The 16,681-nt window shown below is 35.9% G+C and overlaps 1 protein-coding gene across 1 annotated transcript in view; it reads right to left on the bottom strand.

Annotated features, from left to right (window-relative positions):
- The window catches only part of LOC121319679 (SH3 domain-binding protein 2-like), a 38,451-nt gene extending 21,974 nt beyond the window's left edge, over nt 1–16,477 (bottom strand). The window contains exons 1-5 of the mRNA XM_041257357.1: nt 16,272–16,477; nt 12,744–12,883; nt 12,160–12,262; nt 3,233–3,350; nt 2,011–2,081 (exon numbers count right to left, since the gene is read on the bottom strand). Coding sequence (XP_041113291.1) covers nt 2,011–2,081; nt 3,233–3,350; nt 12,160–12,262; nt 12,744–12,883; nt 16,272–16,285 — 446 coding nt within the window. The 5' untranslated portion in view covers nt 16,286–16,477. The remainder of the gene's footprint in view (nt 1–2,010; nt 2,082–3,232; nt 3,351–12,159; nt 12,263–12,743; nt 12,884–16,271) is intronic.
- Nucleotides 16,478–16,681: the final 204 nt, after the last annotated feature.

Here is a 16,681-nt window from a genome sequence, read left to right on the forward strand (position 1 = left end):
GTCCATTTTAAACTACCAATACATCATTTAAAATAAATGGTACAGACGTCAAAATAAATGCATTCCCCAGTATATTTCCATGTTGACAAAACAAGTTAATTGTCATTAAACTTGGATGTCCTGTAATATACATATGTGTGGATAAAAGTGCCTGGGGTCTGCAAAAAAAAAAAAAAAAAAAAAAAAAAAAAAAAAATTACGATCCATGATGTGGTAAGGAACAGAAAAGCCAAAGCACTTGTTATGTTTATCTCTTTATTTTTTTAATCGCTCTTACTGCAGTGATTTAGAGTGATGGTTTTCAACATAGGTCCTGGGGTCCCCCTGTGCCTGCTGCTTTTCATTCCAACTGAGCTCTCAATTACTTAACTAGACCCTTAATTGAAATGATAATTTGCTTAATTAGACCTTTTTAATTGTTTTCAGCTCTTAACAGTTGCAGAATTCAAGTTACTTATAAAATGCTATAGCTAACTTGAAACATGCAACTGTTTAAGAGCTGAAAACAATTAAAAAGGTCTAATTAAACAAAATTATCAGTTAAGTAATTGAGACCTCAGCTGGAATGAAAACCAGCAGACACCGTGGGTCCCCAGGACCAGGGTTGTAAACCACTGATTTAGAGGACAGATCTCAAACCCCAGTGTGCTAGAGCAGATATTTTGAAAAGAGCTTTGACTCAAAACAGACTTTAAAGTTATGTGTAAAAAGTTGTCTGGATGTTAAGAAAACAAAAAAAACAGGTATGTTATTTAAACAGTTTTAACAACACGTGGGGGCGTGCTTTATTTATTCATTTTTTTATTTTGGTGCTTTAATGCTTTATTTCCACTTCAACTACATACACATTTTTTTAAATAGTTTATGACATCTGAGAATACAGTTATACTGTATGCTTATTGCAGTTTTCATAAATTTTACCAAATAAGCACAAGCACCCAAATAAAACTATTGTATTGCTTATATTATAAATAATATATCTTTAAAATAAAATAAAAAGACACATACATTTAATCATGTAGCATTTGGGATGAGTTCTTTCTCCTGCTGCACCACTGGCAGCGGAAATGCTGCAAACGACGAGGCTGTCAGCAGATGTATGAAGCCAGGAGGGGAGCCCCTGGCCCAGAAGGCGGCCGCGGGAGCTCCACTCCTCCCGCTGGTGATGGAGTCAAGACCAGTCATGGTGCTAGGGTTGTCTGTGACAGTAGCTGCAGCGGTGCTGGCCCTCTTTGTGGCTGCTGCAGATGGGCTGTTGGCCTATGCTGTGGCTGCTGAGGAATGTCAGCATCACATCCTGGTCCTTTCTCTTTTGGTGGAGGTGGGTGCTGCAGGTAGTATCCCTCTTGTGGTGGTTGTGGGAGCTGCAAGGAGTCTCCCTCTTGTGGTGGAAGCAGAGGCAGCTCCTGCTGCTCTCCCTCTGGCAGTGGAGGCAGAGTTAGTGCCTGCTGCTCTCCCCCTGGTGCTGGAGGTGGGAGCTTTGGGTGCTCGGCCCTCCCCCTTACAACTATATATTTTAAAGCACCTGTGTAACACAGACCCATTTATATCCAGTGTACCAATACCTATAGACCAACATTATCACACCACACGAAACACAACACATAACACACATGGGCGGGGCACACTGCCATAATATCCCATAACCCTCTGCGCGCAGCGTGACGGAAGTAAAGGTGGAGTATGTTGGTATATATAGACTCTCTTTGGTGAGACTTTTTTTCCATGGAAATCCTGCCATCGTCACTTCCTCTTGTGACCCATATAACCGGTTACTATGGTGTCATTGCTTTTGGCTTGCTTATATTGTTTTACCTTTATCACTACTCTTGCTGATATTTTACTACTGTGCACTGCAATAAAGGATGCAGCAAGTATAAAATAAATCTGCAATATAATGTAAATATAATATATTCAGCTGTAATTATAAACAGGATAACTTCTGAACAGTTACAGTTGAAGAGATGAACATGAGTTAAATTAAATTAAATATTTAAGAAGTCTCCATACCTTTGCTGAGCCTGATAGTCCCTTTTTGCATAGTAATAGTCAATTTCTTTTCTCAAACATAACATCCATTTCTGCAAAAAAAGAAATGCAAAAAATTCAAAATAGTGATTGCTTTAAAATATCTTATACTTTTATACCACATGTTGTGCTTTTTTTCTGAATCTGTTTAGTTTTTATGAAGGTTAACCAATATAGGATTACACTTTATACTTCACAGGGTAAATTGTCAGTGATAGTTACATTGTATAATACTACTGCGTTATAAACAATACAGTCAATTTTCGGTAATATGAATTTCAAAGGACCAGCAAAAAAAAAAAGTGTACTATCAGTAATTCGTATTATCAGTCTATGATTTGAGTCTAAGCCAAATGCATAGTGACAGTTTTTATTGAAGTTACAGTAACACTGAAATCAAATTTACTATAGAACAATTGTGGGCCAACAACAATTTAACAGTATATTGTGCACTGTATTAACAATACAGCTGGAAGTGAACTTTTAAAACATATACATTGCAAATGAACTGCACTTGCAATCTGTAAGTCTCATTCTGAACAGTGGCATTTTTAATCCACTAAAGACATCCTCAACATCAGGCATTGATCAAATCGATAACGCTGATGACTTGCATCCACAGTTTGCTGTTCATAGGCTTGTATTATTGTATCCTGTTTTTTTCGTAATGGTGGAGAATGTATTTGTGGTAATGTTGAAATCTGCAGCACCATCTTTCTTTTTCTGTATGATGCAGCAACATTATTCTATTTTGTTTAAATGAGAATTCACTGTATATAAATATATAAATTATTATTTATGCTGTAGAGAAAATATACAACACAAGCCTAAGCTTTCACTGCTCATTAAGGGGTGGTTGATGATATGCAGTACATTGTATATTATCATATGTGGCTTTTATTAAACCATATGTATCTCTGTTTAGTATTGGCCATTTACAAAAATAAATAAATAACACTGAACTAGGCTGAAAAGTGTCTACTTGACTGAGTTTCAATAAGTTTACCTTACAAATACAATTAAACCAAATGATGCCAGCCAACAACATGTACAAAACAATTGGAAAATCCTCACAATGTTTCATTATGTCAAACTCCACAGTCATTATGAAACTATTACGTGTGAATCATGCTTTTCCTTAATTTGTCTAGGATGTAACAAGTGATTTGAAAGAAGTGAATTGAGTCAGAGAGATTGTTTTCACCTTTCTTTCCTCCTCACACGCTGCTGAGAAGTACCACGTTCTGTGTTTTTTGCTGAAGTGCACAATTTTGAAAGGGAAGACATTACTTGATGTTGTCTCTTCTGCCGCCCTCACTACCCTGTCAAACAGGAAATAAAAAAAAAACAAGAACAAATGTCTCACTGTCAGTTTTTTAAATGGTGGCTAAATTCTGTACTTTTCCAAACATTCCAAAATATCTTGCATTGAACTCCAAATGGCACTTATATGGCCTAAATGACTTCTAAAGGCACTACTAAAAGACTGTACAATATGTTGTGATGTTTGTCAAACCACATGATACGGCAACGGCTATATTTTACTGTGAAGTTTTGAAAAAGTTATTTGCAATGCTGGTGAACCAATCTTTCATGCTACAATCAATTTCTGCAGAACGCTGCTGGGCTGCACATACGTCATTGACCTTTACTTCAAAAAAACATGTGATACGAATCAAAGGAGACAAGAGTTTGTTTTAAATTGGTCAGCTAACTGTGAAACCACAAGGAGAATTAATGTGGTACAAAAGCCTTACTACATAAAATGGGGTAAAAAACATAATAAACTGTTTTCTTTTAACTGTGATATACAGCACTTTAATTATTGTACTGCATTTATTCATTTCATTATTATTTTGCATAGCTCTTTTAGTAGTTACTATAGCTCTTTACTATCAAGTTCACAAATATATGTACTTCAATAAATCTACAGTAGTGGTGTTAACTTAACGACAGTATATCATGGTAAAAACAAAGTGTTAACTTTGGTAAATGCATGTTATAGCAAGAGAAAAGTCAGTTTGTCAGTTTTTCAAATTTGTACTGGTTTTAAATGCCTAGTTAGTGTTAGCTGTGCAGATTAGGGGTCTGAAGACATGGGCTGTATCTAATAAGTCTCTAGAGATTGGGTGCAGTTTGGTTTATCCCCACACAGCTGATGCCTATTTTTTACGGGGTTACAGCATTTATGTAGGATCAACTAATTTTTCCCTTAGAGTATTAACATCAGCAAATACAGTGCATTTGCATACCACACATAATTGTCATATTTATCAGTTTTAAGTAATCTAAATACAACCCTTAAACATTGTATTAATTGTGCTATTAACTATTATAGAATATGATTAGAAATAATGACTTATTATACACTTTTGCCATTTGTTGTTGTTTTGTTGTTTTTTTTTTGGCTATTGTTTATAATCACTGTGGCAGGGCGAAAGCCCTAAAGGTAAATTGTATATTTGTGTGTGTTGGAAATGTAACTTTGGCAGGGAGGGGGTTGGTTGGAGCCTTAATTGAATGATTAATGGTTAATTAGGCTCTCGCCACATAGTATTTAAGGGGAAGAAAATTATTTGTTTGGGGGGTTGGTGTGTAGGTGAGTGTGACCTGAGTTTGGAACTGTGTGTATACTGTGTTTGGAAGTCTGCAGTGAAGGTGAATTCCCAACCAACAGCGCTTGTAACTGCAGTTTCTAGCCTCATGTTACATTTGGTGTCAGCCTTGGGATAGTGCCCCCTAGAGACTCAAAGCAAAAAAAGAAAAAAAAAATCATCATGGACTTGAATCAATACTGGCATGATGAGCAAAGGTGACAGGAAGCTGAAGCAGCTCTGTGGTGCAAAGCCTGTGGGTGGTTTGGGCACCTCAAGGAAGAGTGCCCCTACGAAGACCCCTGCTTCATGGAGGCATACTACAGGGATCATGTTGAGTCCCCCAGTGAGTGGCTTCTCCTGAAAGCTCCAAGCACAAGACCAGCTCCTGTCCCGAAAGCCAGAGATGGTCCCCTCTGTCTCCCAGCCAACTGCGACAGTGGTTTGGACGCTTTCCTTGTGGGCCTGGAGGACCAGGGTTGGTGCCTCACCTATGGAGAGCTCGGGCACTATACACTGTGCTGCCATCTCCAGTGCCAGAGAGGGAGGAGCTGCCTACCCATAGACCAGGAAGGGAGAAGCCACTGCCGTCTCCAGTGCCAGAGAGGGAGGAACTGCCTGCCCATAGACCAGGGAGGGAGAAGCCACTGCCATCTCTAGTGCCAACAGGGGAGGAGCCATTGCTGTCTCCGGTGCCAACAGGGGAGGAGCCATGAGAGCTTGCATGTCCAGAGGGTCCACAGCCTGCACGTCAGGAATGCCCCGTTCTGCGACTTGCGCAGCCTTGGCTGTTGCTGCTTTAAAACAGGACTCTTTATAAGACACAGGGGCATTCCTGTGTAAAATCACTGCTACTATAAACCAAAAAAAAATAAAAAAATCAGTCTTGAAGCCTCCGTTTTGCATGAGTTTCTGAATTTGTTCCAAGGCCATCTACTATGTGAGCAAAAATAAGGCTTAGGGAACAGAATCCTTAGCGGCAGTGCATCACACAAGACTGCTTGTTACATTAGTTTATAAAGATCTTACTGTATAACTTAGCTCAATTAACAGTTAATAAGCTAAAAAACTGGCCCTTAAAATAAATACCAGAGATGTGTGTGTCTGGACATGTTCAAAGCTGGAAGCAAAAACTGTCAGGCCATGAAACCGGTATGAAAGACGATTCTGTTTAGCAATAACAAAAATTCATAGCCCTATGGATTCTAGCAGCACTATATACATAATAATTGTAGGCCATATTCTAGACCTTCTTCCACTGAGTTCCTGAGTGAAAAAGGAAGCTGGCTTGTTCGTGGGATCGGACGATGCCCACTGAACCTTCAGGTCTCCTAAGCCACGTGGGGAATTGCTGCTGGTGAGGGGGAAAGTAATTGAGCATTTACAATTGGGAGAAAATTGTGTGAAAAATAATAATTGGACAAACTAAATAAAAACATTTTATTAAAATAAAAATACATAATATTCTGTAGATAGCAAAAATGAAGAAAGTATATATCTGACCCCTGTGGATGGGGTATAGGCAGATTTACGAACTTCTATAGAAAATTTACAAATGCAAAAATAGGTTAGTGAACAAAAACAACACTCAAACTGTTTTAAACATGGGGAAATTATTTGCCTTAAAAGTAAGCAAACATAAGCAAGATTAATTAGGCTACAATATACAGTGTTGCTATACGGTTTACTATAAGCCATCTCCACGCAAAGCTTTTAAAAAATGTATAAAACAAACGGTAAATGCTTTCTTAATATCTCTGTCATGGTACTTTGCATTCTTTCTTGATATTGCTAACAGCTGATTATCGGCTCGGTTTGAATATTGATACAGCTATTTTAAACAAACGGCTGGTAAGCATTGCGTTTATGAAGCTTGCTTTGTTTAATTTGAATGCATTTAAAAGCTACAACAACACACTGTCAATATCTGCAACCATGCGTCCATCATATAAACACATTGCACAAAAAAGAGTAAAGCACAAAGCTTTCTCAACAGGTATATTGAAACGTCACTGTTACACACAGCTGACTGACACATGTACACAGCCTGTCTCTCTTAAAGGGGAACACACCAAAAGGCTGATTGCTATAACGCTTTCTTTCTGTTTCCATCGCGGACGCTGCACTTGCTGCCACTACCATTACTATTACTCTCGTAGCCTAATTTTTAGATTTATTTAATTATATAATTATATATTTTGCAAGGCGGTTAATTGATCAGGGCGGTTATGTGACGGTCGGATATGTGACCTTCCACTGTAATGTATCCATTGTGTTTGAGTTTGCTCATTACTGAATGCAAAACATATTTAAAAAAAAGGAATAGAGTAACAGTTTACAGATTACTAGGAATACAGATTATTAGTTCCACTGACAATATTAGTACGTTCTTCAAATGGACCAACCCCTATACCTAAGTATTAGTAGCCTATCCCTCCTATAGGTTGCAACATAGATTTTACAGACCATATTGGGACTTTCTGATTTATTTAGCCAGCATAACCTAATTTATAATAACCAAATGCCTGTTCAATTACACATATTGAAGAGGCCTGTTCCATATTATATGCTATAGTTCCTCTGCTTGGTTTTGAGATGGGCTTGTTTTTACAGTGATGGGGCTTACCGTCCTAACACTTTGTAGTCTTTTAAAAATAAAATAAACAATTGACATAAAAGAACAATGCAGTCAAATGCAAAGAAGTCCATTTATAAACCCTATTTTTTTTTTTTTGTAAATTATCACATTTGATTTCTGAGAATGGTTAGATAATTATGCTGATAAGCACTTCATTAGATGCACTGCTTAATACCTACAACAACCTACCATCAAATGAGATAATAAACCAATTTTAAATATTAAAACAAATGTTGCCTTTAAAATATAAAATGTACAATGAACAGCTGTGACCAGACCCAGCTGCACAATTTTACAGCTGCTATTTACATTGCTGGAATTTATCAAGCTGATTTATGAAGTAGAATAATAACACTATAATCTCAATATAATTAGAAAATAAGCAAAGATATGAGTACTATCTATGATCAATGAATGACACACAACCAAAAGCCCTTAAACCAATAAAAATGCTTTTTCATGTTTTTGCAATGCTTGGTAAGATAATAAACCTCTCAAATGTTCTCCTTAGGTGCGGCATGCTTTCATTTTCTTTTTTTTTTCATGTAGAAAGTAAACCACTAGAAAAGGTTCTGACTATTTAACCTGCAATTATAAGTACCACAGATCGCAACATGCAGTTGGAAAAAGATTTTATTTGTAAACTAAATGATCATTTCAGGGTATAATTAAAAAGTTATTTTCATATTCAAAAAGCAAACACTGTGTTAGTTCAAAGGTTATTTCAACGAATATAAATTTACTATATTGCCAAAAAATTAGTTGATCAAGAATCTGTATAAATAGCCATTTGAAAAGACATGATTTAAATTAACGCAAGAACAGTGAAAGATATGACCATGTCCCGCTTAAGTAATGAAGATCGCCTGGTTGCTATCGGCACAATTGAAGGTGGCCTGTCTGTGAGAGAAGTTGCCCGGAGAATGAGACGTTCTACTTCAACAATCAGCAGACTAGTGCAGAGAAACCAGGGAACTGGCTCTGTGAGGGACAGGCTACATCCTGGAAGGCAGAGGGTCACCGCACCGGCCCAGGACCGTTATGTTAACTGTTGCATTGTTCAAGCCAACCGGTGGTGTGGTGAAAGTGTAATGATGTGGGGAGGAATCTCCTTTAACGCAAGAACGCCTTTGATGCAGATTGAAGTCAACCCTACTGCTCAGCGATACATTGACAAAGTCCTTTAGGCAACAGTTTTTCCATTCCTGCAAGCCAATCCGGAAGTGCCGACTTTTCCAGCAGGACGATGCGAGACCACACAGTGCTAGGATTACAATTGCATGACTTCAAGAAAACAATGTCGAAGTCTTGCTGTGGCCAGCTTTTTCTCCTGACCTGAGTCCAACAGAACATCTGTGGGACCAAATCGCCAGTGCCATCCACAGGAGACAACCACGACCAACCAACCTTCACCAGATGGCTGCAGCTGCACAGGAAGAATGGCAGAACATCCCACAGCAGTCTATCCAGAGGTTGATCAGGTCTATATGTCAACGCTGCCAGGATTGTATTAATGCTCAGGGAGGTCATACCCGATACTAATTTTGTAATGTTTTCATTTCAACAGCGTGTCACGTTTCATACTAAAAACTTACGATTCTTTGATCTGTATTTTTGTTTATATTTTTGTGATTTTGTTAAATGGCTTTCAGCACCCCCACCTTAAAAATTGTTACAGTGCCACTGTCTATGTTTACAATATTAGATTAAATCAATTAGACCTGAGTGTTGCGTTTCTTTTGTGCATCGGTATATATAAAGATACGTAGTACAAAATTTTATTATTGCACTGACATGATTAAAAAATCTAGATTATACTTTAACATTAGACCATATATATTTGTATGAATATAGAATATATTGTTTATACTTTAACATTAAGATCATTCAGGTTTTTATATTTTATTAATATATTTTACATATTGTCCCTAGAGAGGAGCCTTGAAATGGAAAGAGGATAGACATCGTAGAGAAATAATTTAATTTCTTACCTTCAATTTATTATTATTATTATTATTATTATTATTATTATTATTATTATTATTATTATTATTATTAGTCATTTAGCAGATGCTTTTATCCAAAGCGACTTACAAAGGCTATTGAGTGACTAAGCATTAGCAACTGCTACTGTAGAGTCATTTACAATAGGACCTCGGTTTTATGTCTAATCCCAATTTATATGCCTTAATTCCCTATGCATGTTCTTCTTGATTTAAATATACGATGAAAAAAAAAAAACAATTATCAGTAACAGTAGCAAGTAGCTCATTTCCATATATAGGCTCAATGGACGCTGGGGCTGCAGGGTTATAGAGAAAATGTCTATTGTCTTTTAAATTTCTGTAAATTTGTGTTATTGTTGTGTCGTATCAAGTGTTTTTTTGGGAAGTTTTATGTGTTATTAAGTGTTCCTGAATTTATGTTTTGTCACCGTCAGCAGTGGTAGGATCTCGTTCCTGCAGTTAGTAAATCTAGTGTGTGTCTCATTCCTGGGTATAACCCAACAATGGTGCTTTTAAAGCACCCTTTGCTACAGTATACATATAAATTATATATTGTACTTACAATATATTGTAAGTATATCAATCCTGTACATCTGCATATATTTAACAATATATTACAAAACATTTATTACTATATTTCACTAGATAAAGTACAGATATAAATATATGTAAAACAATATATTACCTTATATTTCACAATATATTTTTCCAAACTAAAATATATGAAAACGGCAATAATTTGTATATGGTGAAATATAATGAAGCCTCCTGAACCACTGAACCCTCTGAATCATTTGGTTCGCAACAAAGATTCACTGAGCCGAAGCACACAAAGTGCTTTATGCTGTTCAGTGTCATCTCTTGGTAGATCTGCACAACTAAATACATTGAAAGTAAAGACAGCCTCCTATCTCCAGAGAGCAGGCATTTAGTAAGGTGGACAATTGCACTAATGCTCAGAGAAGGCAATGTGTTATATAATGACATTTCATACACTTTTGACATACAATATCAAGCAATCTCATTTTTAATTTGGTTAATTGGGCATCTATAATTTAGACAATCATTTCTGCGTAAAGGAACATTTCAGTGCCTTTTCTAAAGACAGCTTGGCTGTTTTTTTCAAAATTGTCTGACATATTTATTTTACATGTCAACCATACATACGATTTAACCAATAAAACCTTCTTTAATAATTATACTAGAAATATGAAAGTGTTGTCCAATCAAAAAATCTCTTGTTGCTCGAAATGACAGAGTAATTTGGTGAGACTTCAGCAACCGTAGTGTGTAAGATGGCGTGATTGTGGGATATTTTGATTCATGTTTACAAGCAGACTCTTCAGTGGTGCATGTAGCTTTAGCTATAAAGTAGAGAGGTGGACAATAGTGGGTTTGAATCCCTGCCATTTCCATTTTTAAAGAAATGGTGTACTCTGTATCATTTATACGCTTATAATAGATCAGAGGATTTTTTTTTTACCAACAATGTCCATAAAGAGCTCTGTATGTACATACTTAATGATTTTTTGTATGTTGTTAATTGGAAAAAATATGATAATGTTTATGAAATATAAAAAAGCAGCATCTTGATTTAAAAAAATCAACACACTGTGAGCACTGGACAAAAAGAATACGTATTGGGTAAAAAAAATTAGTTTCCTTCCTATTAGCTACTGCTAAACTCCATTCATGGGTCACACGACCTAGCGGTTCAAATGAACCACATGAACCTTTGCTTTATAATATTGTTGCCTCAGTTGGTTCATGTGGTGTCGAATCAGCTGAAACTTCAGTCCCATCACTAGCAAAATATATTAAATATATTACAACACATACATTATGAAATATATGATAATATATTGAGATTAATATATTAGAAAATATATTACATTTTCATAAGAGGATGTCATAGCAATCGCAATACACATAACTAATTGTTTCTTGCTGGTTCACAAAGCACAACTTTGTTCTACAGCAACTGGATTAACATAAACATAACCACAGTATAATAAATATATATTAGCTGCCATAACAGTTTATCTACCATGATCAATCTCTTCAGCAATGTTAGTTTATATAAAACTTTCTTACACTGTGTTGAATGTGTTCTATGCACTGTAGCGAATGCACGCACCCACACGACAGATGGCTACCCTGCCTCAAGCATTAATACCCTGTATCATTCTAAACACAGGATTTAGGGGAGCTCCCTAATAAAAGCTGAATCTCAAAACTATAACTGTGTGAATATAGTAATTGTTACAGTTGTGTATAATTTATTTATCTGCATATATATATATATATATGCGCCCTTACTCTGGGTGACGGATTACTGTAATTCAATGCAACCTATACATTTGACGTGAATAACGCCATTTTCACTTCCCTTTTGTGTCACCATCTCTTGTATAGAAGACATAGGTTGGACTTCACTGGCTTACACATGAATGTTATCAAAGTAATTTTACTGTTCCTGTTTGGTGAGTGATGAAACAGCAGCTCTATGCTACATTGTATGAAAGCTACTAGTTATTCGCTATTCAGCACTTTTACAGGCCTCAGTTTAGTGATGCTGGTAAAGGTAATGGAATCCTTTCTCCATATGTTTATGGATGGGTGAAAAAACTATGTAATAATGTAAGTATCATAACTGAAGGAAACACTGACTACATGCAGCTCATTGCTGGCACTGCTTGTGTAAAATGGCTGAAAAGTAAACATCAATGACATACAACAGCTATAATATAGGAGATACTGTCTATTTAATGAAGTGCTTTTACTAAAACATGGGGGAACAAGATTGACTTTGTAAAAATCGAGTACTTAAAAAAAAATAATTCAAACATTGGGAATCTTTGTAATTCACAGGACAACTATTCACCCAACTGACCTGTTGTACCCATTTAAAGAAAACGCCCCCTGTGGAGAATCAGAGGTGCTTGTCTTGAAGTAGTAAATACACCCTTTGTGTATGATGACAAACCGTAATGGCCCTAAAATGACAAAAAGAATCAGCTAGGATTTTCAAACAGTTGAGACATAAAGGCAAAAAGACATTTGAATATTTATGATGTGGAAACCAATAAAAAAAAAAAAAAAATGTAAGCGGTAAAGAAAAAGTCAGTCATTTTGCATTTCCATGATACATATCAAATTCTCACATCTTTATGCTCCAATTAGCACATTTTTCTGGAAGGAAACATGGATTACAATTCCAAAAAAAAAGGAGATAACTTTATGAGAATCTGCCCCATTGTGTTTCCCAATTATAGTTGTATTTAAATACAAAATTAATGTGATTTTTAACAATTTAATAATTCATACAAACAAGTATTATAATAGTATTTATATGCTTAAATATGCCTAAATATTATATTTATATATTTCTTAAATACTGTAATGGCATATATATATATTTTATAGACCACACTATACATAAATATGGTTATGGCCCCATGAATTAGCACTACTTACATTTCAAAATCTGAATCTGTGTACCTCCCTTCTTGTGGAGATATCCGGAAAACATCACCCCACCTGGCATTGTCAAGAGGTTTTGTGCTCCTATGGCCTTCATAGGAATTGGCCATCTTACCTCCCCTGAGGCCATTTTTCTGCAAAACATTATGATAACATTGTGGATAAGCTTATTGAATAACCAAAACTGTATTGCACATTTATCATGATTGTTATGTCAAAGTGTTATTTATTTCACAATTTTGTGAGAAGGAAATTCAGAAAGATAATGTTATTTGCAACAAGCCACTGTGGGGGGATTTTCAAACATCAGTGTTATTGTATCGAACTTGCGGTATTGTAATGACAGCGCTAGTAGCAAGTGATTTCCAAACTAGATTTGTTGATAAAATCAACCTGTTAGTGCTTGAAATTGAGTCAAGGAGGTCGTTAATGAACGTATTTATCATTAAAAAGCTTAATTGTCACAGGTCACGTACATCACTTCCTGTCTCAATGACTAGATAAGGGGAATTCGTTAATCAAAATGCATGTTAACGAGATTAAGGAAAATGAATGGAAGCATAATCTGATGTTGTGGAAATTGCTAGAGTACAGGGAGACGGCTCTCTCACATGCGAGCAGCAGCCAAACGGAAATAAAAAATAATGGGAATATCTATTTTGTGTATAATTTGTAAACTTCATTTAAAATTGTGCATTTTGTCATCCAGAATATAAATTTACTTGGAACACTGTCGATTTACGATTATGTGGCATGTGGGCAAAAATCGAACAGCACAGATTTAAAAAAAAAAAAAAAAAACTTAAATCCCACTAGTCATTTACACTCATTTGGGGAGGATATTTGTCACAGCTTACTATATACAACTCTTTTGATGTGCATTTTGCAATCCTTTTTTTGGTTAATATAGAAAGAAGATACTTTTTTGGTTTTTAATGGTGCGTTGCGGGAGGGTGGTGAAGCCATCTATTTAGGCTTTGTTAGAATTTATTCACTTTTGTCTGTATTTTAGCATGCACAAGTATAGGCTATAAATAAATAAATATGAAGTGCCATTTGTGTTTGTAGTTGTTAGTTACATGTATGCCATATATGTAGCACGTCACTATATATCTCTTAAGCTTTTAAAATGATGATAGAACTCCCTAACCACATACACAATGTATTTATAATTAATTGTTTGGTGAATTCCTCTTACCATGCATTATCTGGTACTCTTTGCTCAATAATAAACTCAACATGATTAGAAGTAGCCACTGAACACTTAAAGTGTGAGGGGATTCTGACAACATTACAAATACGTTAAGCAAAATCCATGTCAATGATCTGTTGCCTGACAGCTCTTGTCCTGATGGCTTCTTTGGGAGGAATATCCTGAGGAAGTGCTTCTTCCTCTTGGATACAACACGCTACAAAGAACCACGGTTTGTGCCAAACCACTTGATTTGTCGAGGCACCAAAAACTAATTTTTATTAAACCAAAGATCTGCTTGATCTGTGTTTCTTGTACGCCTGTTCTTTGTTCTTGTGTGGATTAGACACAGGTGTTAAAAGCCAAGGACACATTATAAATCCGCAACCACCTAAGAAACTTTATTGTTAATCTAATATGCCGTTTTCTATACCAAGATTTAATTACTGTATTTACTCTTAGGTTTTTATTTGTATAATTCAAGGCCAGCTGTAGTATAATGTACATATCCAGAGTTCAGATACAGTTGCATTGATAATTTCTTGGTAGTAACATTACACTGAATGCAAATAACAGTATATAATGTTAGCAATACGACAAATGTTCCATAAGGTTGCAAATGGTTAAAACAAATGAATAAATCTCATTTAAAACCACAAGTATAGAAAATATTTTCATAACTACAGATATTGAATTACCAAGGTAGTCTTACAATACTGACATACTAATATGCCATCTGGTGAAATAATTCAAAACAACGGATTGCGTCAAACTGTAAATCATGACAGGAGCCAGGGAAATCTGCATATACGTTCCAGATGTTACAGGATGCATGGTGCGCTGTGATTTGAGTGCAACATGTATGCAATCGATGGCTCCCATTACTCTGGGGGATCCAACAACTGCCTTTTAATATTTTGCAGCTGCACCTGATTAAGTGGGATACTGATATAATCATTAACCATCTTTATCAAGTCACCTATGACCGTTTGAAATGACCCAGAGACATCGAAGGAAAATGCTCCCGGTACGGGGGTACGGCACGGCCCCTTTTCGTAGGTAATTCAAGGTCCTCCTGCAGAGTTTGACAGAGGTCGACAAGTTTTTACATTGTCATCTGGTAAAATTAAGGAATTAACCATGGTCCTGTAAACCCTCTCTCTCTCTGGCATCGCAGCCAGGGTCTGTTAATATCAGGCTCGCAATCAAGCTCTAAAATTACATTTGCTGCTACTGCCACTCCCAGAAAAGCCATTCTGTAGTTTGTTTAGTCTATTTTTTAAACAGCAAAGATCTTAAATACTGTTTCAAGGTGAGTTATATACTTTTTCGTTAATTAAAACCATCGTTTTCAGAGTGCAATGAACTCCTGATAAATTATGACAACGCGAATTTCCTTTTAAATTCCCACGCAAACAAAAATAATAGTTGCAAGAAGCCTTGCTCGTTAAGATATTAACATTGTTTTGTAAATCAACATCATTTCGGAAATCACATTAGCATGATTATTTAATAACGAAATAGGCATAACGACCGTTTGAAAATGCCAAAATCAATGCTGCATACCGATTTCTTGATTAACACTGGAGTTATCATTTACGACCTTTTGAAAATCCCCCTCCACCCCCTTTAAGTCCTTCTGTGTTGCCTACTTCTAGTTGTGTAATAGTAATAGTTTCCTTTCAGAGTAAATGTTATAAATGACACAAGTGTGTGTGTGAAGTTTCTGTTGAAGGTGCAGCCTAAACAGTAGTTTTTATGTCTGTCCTGTATTATTTGGTTTAAATGTTCTATTTTGGCCACCATGCCCTGCTTGTTTGTTCCTGTATTTGTGTCTTTTTTGTGTTAAATAAAAGCAAGTACAGCGCTCCTGTCTCTAAATTTCTAATTCCTGCCGGTAACGGCTTGGGTGTGATGTTATCCTACCACATACTCAGTTAATATTCAGTTAATTTTTGTTTATTTTGGTTTTTTTTTTAAAACTAGCTGCAACTCAACAACCTACCTATTATATTTTCTCAGGCTCTGCTGTTTACTAAAAACAAACAAAATAAAAAAGCCACTCAATTACTAATTCTAAAACCAATCCAAAGATCGGTAATGTTCAACTCCACTGGTCCTTTAATTTACAAACTACATACAACAATCCATCTGCTATTTCACAGAGATCACAAGTTGTATGCATGAGAACATTTCAATAACATTATTTTAGTTAGTGTAATACAATTTGACTACTATATTAACAGTGCCTTAATGTCTACCCATACTGGTACTCCTTGTTGAAAAGCAATTTCCTTGCAACAAAAGGAAATATAATGGTAAATATTTACCTTCTCGTTTTCATCTAAAGACTGCAATGATGATGAAGTAGGAACTGTAGGAAGTAGTACACTTCTCCAACAAAGACTTAAGACATAATCAAGTTCGCAGTAGATGATCAAATTTACAGTAGATTATCAACTTTTCCAGTGACTTCCCTTCTTCTAAATTCTTCTTAAAGCACCACCCAGACTGCAATCATGGTAAAGAATGTCCTTTTGCAGCTATTTAATCTGAGAATGGCTAAACAGGAAACTAGATAGCACTTGAACAAAAACTGTGCCATGACAGGCATTATTTGTCACTGCAGGCTGCAACCAATAGTGTCACCTCAAAGATTGGCCACAGCTATAAAAAGACATAGTCAAATTTACAGATGATCAACTTTTCCAGTGACTTGGCTTCTTCTAAGTTCTTAGTA

This window comes from Polyodon spathula, chromosome 1 (genome assembly GCF_017654505.1).
Source record: "Polyodon spathula isolate WHYD16114869_AA chromosome 1, ASM1765450v1, whole genome shotgun sequence".
Taxonomy (NCBI): Eukaryota; Metazoa; Chordata; class Actinopteri; order Acipenseriformes; family Polyodontidae; genus Polyodon; species Polyodon spathula.